Source organism: Peromyscus eremicus, chromosome 8a (assembly GCF_949786415.1).
Source record: "Peromyscus eremicus chromosome 8a, PerEre_H2_v1, whole genome shotgun sequence".
Lineage (NCBI taxonomy): Eukaryota > Metazoa > Chordata > Mammalia > Rodentia > Cricetidae > Peromyscus > Peromyscus eremicus.
The window spans coordinates 80377560-80386337 of NC_081423.1; the positions used below are offsets into that span (position 1 = coordinate 80377560).

The 8778-nt window shown below is 49.5% G+C and overlaps 1 protein-coding gene across 1 annotated transcript in view; it reads right to left on the bottom strand.

Moving 5' to 3' along the window:
* Positions 1–7243, bottom strand: part of Pip4k2b (phosphatidylinositol-5-phosphate 4-kinase type 2 beta) — a 27792-nt gene extending 20549 nt beyond the window's left edge. The window contains exon 1 of the mRNA XM_059271657.1: positions 7035–7243. Within this exon, the coding sequence (XP_059127640.1) occupies positions 7035–7193 (159 nt within the window). The 5' untranslated portion in view covers positions 7194–7243. The remainder of the gene's footprint in view (positions 1–7034) is intronic.
* Positions 7244–8778: the final 1535 nt, after the last annotated feature.

Below are 8778 nucleotides of genomic sequence, written 5' to 3' on the forward strand. Positions count from 1 at the left end.
CTGCAGGCAGGGATTCACTTTAGGGATCAGAGTTCCTTCCCCCCCTTAGTTTAAGTGCTAAATTTTATATCCTCAGCGAGCTTTGTTCATTTTCAATTGAACAGTACTTACTGAAGTAGCTACTATGTGTTTCTTTCTATACTGGCAGGAGCAGTGGGGGTGGGGGATATTGTATACACAAAAGAAATAAGACACTGTGCTCTTGGGGATACAAAACAAAGGCGGCACAAGGACTCTCAGAGAGTATACAGTTAAGCCGGAACATGGAGAGACATGAGCAAAGGTTTGAGGGGCAGATGTCTGGCCCTCACACATCAGGCTAGAGACAGGGCACCCAAGCCTCTCCCAGCATTGCCAAGAGCACTTGACACTGGAAGAAGCTACGATAAGATCATGTTACATCTCTGCTTCAAAATCTTCCATGGCTGCCGGGCAGGGGTGGCGAACGCCCTTAATCCCAGCACCTGGGAGGCAGAGGCAGGAGGATCTCTGTGAGTTCAAAGCCAGCCTGGTCTACAGAGCGAGTTCCAGGACAGCCGGGACTACATAGAGAAATCCTGTCTTAAAAAACCAAAAAAAAAAAAAAAAAAAAAAATCCTCCAAGGCTCCTCATCCACCTCAAGGCAAAGCTGTAAGTCCTTAGCCTGGCATTCGATACCTTTCCCGATCTGGCTTAGTCTCTGCCAAACTTCTACTCGACTGACTTGAGGCCAGGAGTGTGCCAGAAGCTTGAGATATACAAACAAAAAGACATCTTCCATTTGGCTGGGAAGACAGACAAGCACCAGAAACAATGTGATGAGTGCTGGAACTGTGTCGTGTATAAAAGGAGATGGAAAAACAGACAAGGGGAGGGCCGGCTGACTCCGCCGGGGAGTGGGGAGAGAGTGCCGTTTGCTGGAGCAAGTGGTAGAGAAGTGCACTGGGAAAAAGTCTAGGCTAGTTCTCCACAAAAACCAGAGGAAGGGAATTCCAAGTAGTGGGGATGGCGAGCCCCGAGCCTCAGTTTGGAAATCTGAAGCAGGAAGAGTGTGTGCAGGTGGGTAGCAGGCAGTACTACAGGTCAGAGGTGAGGAAGGAAAAATTAAATCCTAAAAGTTGTCCTCTGACTTCCACACACACAGGAATGGAGGAGGTTGGGGTGGGAGGGTAGCCAGGTTAAAAAATAAAAAGAAGCCGGGTGGCGATAAGGGCGCACGCCTTTAATGCCCGCACTCGGGAGGCAGAGCCAGGCGGATCTCTGTGAGTTCCAGGCCAGCCTGGGCTACAGAGCGAGATCCAGGACAGGCACCAAAGCTTTGAGACAGAGAAATCCTGTCTCAAAAAACCAAAAATAAATAAATATAAAATAATGACAAAATGAAGAGGTTGTCATGTAGCTCAGTATTAGAGCACTTGCTTAGCATGTACAAGGCTCTGAGTACAACACCCAGCACCATAAAAGATTAATTAACTAAAATAACAGTTGCTTTTATTGATTTAATCCCAGGTTGATGCTTTCTAAGACTGTAACATCAGTATATTTAATGAATTTTCTCTTCTATGTCTCTTTCCCCCCATTTATTTATTTTGTGTGCCTGTGTGCCCAAATGTGCAGGAAGATCATTTATGGGACCATCGCAACAGTTCAGATGATGGATTAGGGCAATAAGAATGAAAAGGATAGCCGGGCGGTGGTGGCGCACGCCTTTAATCCCAGCACTCGGGAGGCAGAGCCAGGCGGATCTCTGTGAGTTCAGCCTGGTCTACAGAGTGAGTTCCAGGACAGCCAGGACTACACAGAGAAACTGTCTCAAGAACAACAACAAAAACAAACAAACAAAAACTTCACAAACAAAAGGCTAAATAAAAAGAAGGGCAAAGATAAAAACCATGAGAATAGTCCCAGATCTGGCTAAATGACAGTCCTGTCTCGAAAGGCTCCCTGCTTCCCCCAGGATCAATTACTTAATCATTCCTCTGTGCATCTTTACAAACTGAGTACCACATTTAGGGTCATTTTTTTTTATTGCATTTACTTATTTATTTATTGTTTATCACGTGTGCCAAGGCACATTTGTGTAGGTCAGAGGACAACTAACGGGAGCCATTTTTCTCTCTCCTCCACCACGGGAGTCCCAGGAATCGAACACATAGGGTCAGGCTTGGCAGCAGACACCTTTACCTGCTAAGCCATCTCACGGGCCAGGGTAAGTAATTATTTTTTTATGTGTCTGATTTCTCTGCTTGGCTGAGAACCCTTAGCACATGATTGGAACTAAAAAGCTGCTTGATAAATGTTGAGCTGAAGGATGGATGAGCAGGAAAAAAGGAGGGAGTTGGGGTCTGAAGATGACGGAGAGACAAGCAAGACTTCTGTAACTGTGCCAGCATCTCCTGTCTGGAGGATGGGAAGGAGGGTTAACTGTGGCCGGTTAACTGTGAGGTTAACTGTGAAGCCTCAAGCACCAGAAAGAGAAAAAGAAACTCCTTGGCAGGCAAACTTCAAGTTCTGTAGCAGGAAAGGTCCCAGAAGAGGTGCACTGCTTTACTATCTGCATAGTCCTGAGCCCATCTCTTCCCCTTTGAAAGGCAGCGTGAAGTGCATCATTAAACACAGACCCATTCGAATGCCAGGCTAAGCACACCGAACTGGAAGGCAAGTCTGTTGCATCTCCTCACAGAAATGGTTTTTGGATTATCCACATGATTAATTCCACAAGCCATGAGCATAAATAATGCAGAGACTAAACAAGCTGAGTAAGAAGCTAGGCTGGGCACAGTGGCTCGCACTTCCGCACTGGGGAGGAAGAAGCTGGAAGGCTACATGCCACACAGTGAGATCCTGGCTCAAAAGAAAAGAAACTGGACCCCGTGGAGCTGGGGACTCCCTAGCTGCTTAGGAAGACTGCAAATCCAAGGCCTGTCTGGGAACAGAATAAGTTTAGGCCACCCTGTGCAACTAAGCGAGATTGCATTAAAAAAAAAAAAAAAAAAAAAAAAAGGAAGAAAGAAAAGAAAAATGGAAACGGGACTAAGGGTGTGACTCAGTTGGTGGAGCAATTGCCTAACGTGTGCATGGCCTGGGTTTGATACCCAGCACTGAATAAAACTGAAAATAATGATACATGCACATAAATCTAGCACTCAGAAGGTGGGGGCAGGAGGTTCAGAAGTTCAAGGTCATCCTAGGCTACATAGTTTGAGGCCAGCTTGAGCCAGAAGATGAGGGCTTCATTGCTCCTGGTGGGTTGCTAGCCTTTCTTGAAGGTTCTCTTTCTTCAGAAGCCTGATATGAGACTGTATCTTTTTTTTTTTTTTTTTTTTTTTTGGTTTTTCGAGACAGGGTTTCTCTGTGTAGCTTTGCACCTTTCCTGGAACTCACTTGGTAGTCCAGGCTGGCCTCGAACTCACAGAGATCCACCTGGCTCTGCCTCCCGAGTGCTGGGATTAAAGGCGTGCGCCACCACCGCCCGGCTGAGACTGTATCTTAAAGTTGAAAAAAAAAAAAAAAAAAAAAAAAAAAAAAAAAAAAAAAAAAAAGCTTGCCTAGCATCTACAAGGCTCTGCACTCATAACCATATCCTAGGACTGCTAAATAAATAAATAAATAAATAAATAAATAAATAAATAAATAAATAAGCACAATTTGTTTTAAATGCACAAAGGATTTAATAGACATTCTCCAAAGAAAATATACAATGGCCAGCACATATGGAAGGATGCTTAACATCATCAGTTACCAGAGAAATGCAAATCAAAATCACAAGGAAATACTGTTTCACACCCACTAGAACGCCTATGCTAAAAAAGACAGTAACAAGTGTTGACAAGGATCTGGAGCAATTACGTCACACGCTGCTGGTGGAAACGTACACTGGTATAGCCACTCTGGAGGGGGGAAAAGCTGGCGGTTTCTCAACTGAGTGAATACAGAGTTACCATCAACTGCTACTATTCTCCCCGGTGAGGCTCTACACATGTGTGGTTCCTAAAGGGGCCAACAAACCCGAAGCAGGGCAGCCTTCCTGCTCTGTGTTCCTTCAGAGAGTACCTATTCCCTAACCCCAGACCCTTTGAACTATATTATTATCCACTAAAGCCTCAGTTTTCTTTCCCTCCGCACTGGGGATGCCCTGCCCGGTCTAACATCTTCTACCCTCTCTTCCTCCACAGAGACCAGGGGCTGTATGTTTTATCCAGGGACTCCTATGACAACACTGAGCTCAAATGCCTCTCTTAAAAAAACAAAACCAAGGCCGGGCGTTGGTGGCGCACGCCTCTAATCCCAGCACTCGGGAGGCAGAGCCAGGCGGATCTCTGTGAGTTCGAGGCCAGCCTGGACTACCAAGTTTGTTCCAGGAAAGGCGCAAAGCTACACAGAGAAACCCTGTCTCAAAAAACCAAAAAAGAAAAAAAAAGAAAAAAAAAAAAAAAAAAAAAAAACCAAACAGTTCCTTTAAAGGGGCTTCTCTTCTCCACTCAGAAGTAAACCAACCGACTAATGAGGTGAGTGGCTTTTGCCATAGACATATGCATTCACATCTGATAAACCATTTTAGCTCTAGACCAACATGACTAAAGGTTTGAAAGACTGATAAGCTGAAGAAAAGGTGGTATCTGAAATCTAAAGTGGTAAAGAGGTGTAACAGGAAGTTTCTGAAGAAAGGGAACCTTCAAGAAAGGCCATCAACCTACCAGGAGCAAAGCGGCCCTGATCCCCTGGAGAAACGGCCTTCTGGGTACCTATCTCATATGCGACCTCAACACCTTGCTGCTGTAATCCAGAATGAAATACAACAACTAACTGATCTTCAAAGCTCACTTGTCCAGGGTGGTGCACCGCATCCCCCTCCCATCTTCCTGGAAGCATCATGTGCAGATGTGTGTGGATCTTGGCTAAAGACAATGCTTTTCCAGCTAGCCCATGAGACTTCCTTAAAGTTAGCAAAGGGAAATGGTGACCACTATGTCCACTAGTCACTCAGAGCCTTCCATCACATGCCCATGTCTTTGTAGACTTATTACCTGCCCATGAGAAAACCAAATGCTAACACATTCCCAGGAACTGGTATGCACAGCAGGCGCAGAGAAGTGCATAGACATGAACACACTCACACACACACACACACACACAACACACACACACACACACACACACACCCCTTCCTAGATCAGCACATACTCAGGTTCTGTAGCAAGACCATCTAACCTTGGTCATGGCTAAGAGAGAAAAAGGAACAAGAGACCTGTCACCCAAGGACCCCCACTACAGCTGGTGGTAGTGGCGCACGCCTTTAATCCTAGCACTTGAGGGGAAGAGGCAGGCTGATCTCTGTTGTGTTCGAGGCCAGCCAGGTCTACAGAGTGAGTTCCAGGACAGCTAGAACTACAGAGAAACTCTACTTGAAAAACCAAACCAAACCAAAAGAACTGTCACTAACCAACAGAGCCTTTTGGTGCTGGACAAGGAACTGTATCTTACAGTAACCACGGGCAAGCTATCCTCTGCCAAAGGCTACGGCCTCACATGTGAAATAAGGGACCCAAAGTTACCCACCTTCAGGCTTCTACCAGCTCTCTGCCCAGACAAGATGCTTTCTAGTGAGAAGCAGGATGTCAAACAAAATCAAGGACTGACCTCCAGAAAGGATATAGGATTATAGGGTTCACATTTGCTGACCCAGTTTCCCTGGAAATGTCAGATGACCCCAGAAGCAGCAAGAAGCAAGAGGAACAAACTCTGTTTCACTGTCGACCTCCAGCAGCTTTAGAGGTCCAAGCATCACACTACGCTGTCAGGACACTCATTAACCCCAGTGATGATACAGAAAAGGTAACTTGGGCAAGACCAAGAAGCCGGCAAGGATCTCACATACACATGCACGCTTCTATACGGGACAGGGATTTGACACACTGGCTGAGGCTGCGGTTTCTCAATCTCCAGCCAAAGGCCTCTCTCTAGGTCTTCTACCAAAGCAACAGAAGATGAAGTCTTGTTGACCCTGGGTCATTGTTTCGTTTTACAAACAATTTCAAATGTTCAGAAGAGCCGGGGAGCCTCAAGAATGAAATCCACAGTAGATCCAACACTTCATTTCCCTCATTCTAAACTTGGGGTCCTTTCACTTGTCTGTTCCAAGTGTGGGGACTCACAAAGAAATGGTCAGAAGGCAAGGAGCAAGCCCTCGAGGAGGAAGAGGGCAGACCCTAAACAAACAACACATAAACAAAGACAACCAGCTCAAACTGTCCATGTCCAACTTCTTAGCAGAGGCTGCTGCACCATCTCAGAGCACCCAGAACCCGGGGCACCACTCATCTCGGACAACAATCACCTTTATCACATCCTGGAAAACCACAGGATAGACGAGAAGTCAACGTCTTGAAATAAACACCAGAGAAAACGGGGAAGACATATTATTTCTATAACCAGATCTACACTCTCTCGGGCCTTGTGTCCACTCTTCTTCATCCAAGGGGACCCAAGTCATGTGTCTGTGGTTCGGAGAAGCGGAGGCTTCCCCAGTCGGTACATCTTCATGAAGAAGAAGAAGAAAAAGGAAACCCAGAGAGGATTTCCACAGCCAGGGGTAAGAAGGCCTAGAGGATGGGAAACTTTGGGTAGCCACACCAACCAAACGACCACAAACAGGAATAGTCAGGCAAACCAGTGCCACTTGCCCTGTCAACCGGGCAACGATCTGGCAGCCAGCTATAAGGGACAAGGGGAATAGCCACGCAACAAGCAGGCTGAGGTTAGAAGCGGCCGCGGCGCAGCACCCAGGCCTCCCCTCGAAGCTCCGGGAGCTGCACAGATCAAGCATTCGGACGCAGGAAGCCAGAGGGGCAAGAGCGAAGGGGAGACGGCGGGCGACGGCATAGCACGGGGACACCAGGCCTCGCGTGGCGAACGGGGAGTGCACGCCGGGCCGGACAGCGTGCACGGGTGGGCGGGCATGCAAGTGGCTCGGCGGAGGGGTTGCAGGCGTCACCCGCGGGGCGAGCGTGGCGAGGCCCGGGGGAGTAGGGGCGCGCATGGGGAAGCTGGTTACCGTGTGGTTCACCCCCCACATCAGGACGCTGAGGATCGGCTCGCTGGCCCGGAATAGCTTCACTTTCTGGCACACGAAATGCTTCTTCTTGGTCTTGGTTTTGCTGGCGCTGAGCGGCGCCACCGCCACCGCCGTGGTGCTGGTGCAGTTGGACGACATGCCCGGGGCGGCGGCGGCGGCGGCGGCGGCAGCGGCGAAAGGGGGGGTGGCGGAGACAGCGCACCAGCGAGCGGCCCCAGGCCTCCCCCGAACCGATCCCCACCCCCGCTGCCTCACGGAGCCATGGTCGCGCCCGTCCCGTTACCTCCCCACCCCGCCCCGGTGGTTCCGTCCGCCCCACGCCCCGCCCTCGCCGCCCCGCCCCGCCCCGCCCCGCCCCGGGGAGCGGGCCAGCCCGCTCCTCACCCCGCCCCCGGGCGGCACCGCCCACCTACTCCCGGCCCTCCCCGCCGGGTCGGAATGGTAGCGCCCGTCCCGGGAGCTGCGGCCGCCCCGCCCACCCCTCCTCCCCGGGCCTGCCGGGAACCCAGCCGTGTTCACGCGCAGGAGTGAGGGAGCGGGGAACGGACAGCCCTGAAGCGCTCCATAAGAAAGGCTCCTTGCTCAAGCCCTCCCAAAGCCGGGCTCTGGCTATGCCTCAACCTGAGGTAACCAAGATGGCGGCAGCGCCACAGCTTCGGGAGGGGTGGAGGGGCCGGCATGCGAGGAGGCTGGGACATACCATCCCCTCCCCGGGGGAGAGAGGAATAACGCGGCCGGGGGAAAAGGAAGTCCTGCCTGGAACACCGGGGACCGCCCCCTCGCTCCACCCAAGCGTGGATCTTCCCACTCCCCTGGGCCGACGGCGCGCTCCGCCCGCGGGCACGCCCCCTTTTCCCGAGGCCAATCAGAGGAGCAGGCCCGGAATCGTAGGTTTTATGAATGGGCCGCGCGCCCACCCACCTGCCTGCCTGGCCTTCTCTAAACTGAGGGTCAAGTTTAGAGACCGCTAGCACCTGCGGACGCGTATCCTAATAATCTTCTCATTCTTGCTCCACGCAATCTGAGTAAACCACCCACGGTTTATTACGTAATTCATCTTGGACGAAGGATCTCTGTATTCGACACAAATCACAGGTCAACATTTGTGCCGGGATATGAAAACTCAGTACCGCGCACGTGGTCGGTCGCTCTTTACACAGTTACAAAAATAAATGTAGCCTTTATTACCAAGTAATAAAATAAAAGCCATAATTACCCATAGCACAGGGCAGCAGGATGAAGTGATTAAATGAATAATGTTACATTCTCTGGGGAGAAACTGGGTTTTAAGAATTAAAGTGCCTGGCATTTAAGTGTTTAAAAGTAAAAATCCAAATACGTTTTAAGTTGAATTAGGAACTGGTAGAAGAAGGAAATGGCTTGACTAATGTGTGGATGAAGAGAGCCTCTGAGGGCCACAAGGTCTGTAATCACAGCTCCAGAGGCCGAGACAGGAGGATCAAGGTCGGCCTCGGCTAGGATAAATGTTTTTGGTTTTTTGTTTTGTTTTGTTTTTAAAAAAAGAGGGAACCTAGAAGTTCCCTGGCCAACGAGGGCTTCTGGTGAAAGAACAGAAAAAGAAACGGCAGTGAAGACACAGGAGTGGCCCCTGGGCTCTTGTCTTAGATTTTCAGTTAAATTATTACAGGATAAAAGAGAAGCTAGGAAGCTAGGCATGAGGTTCATGCCAGTAATCCAGCATTCAGAAGGCTGAAGCAGGACA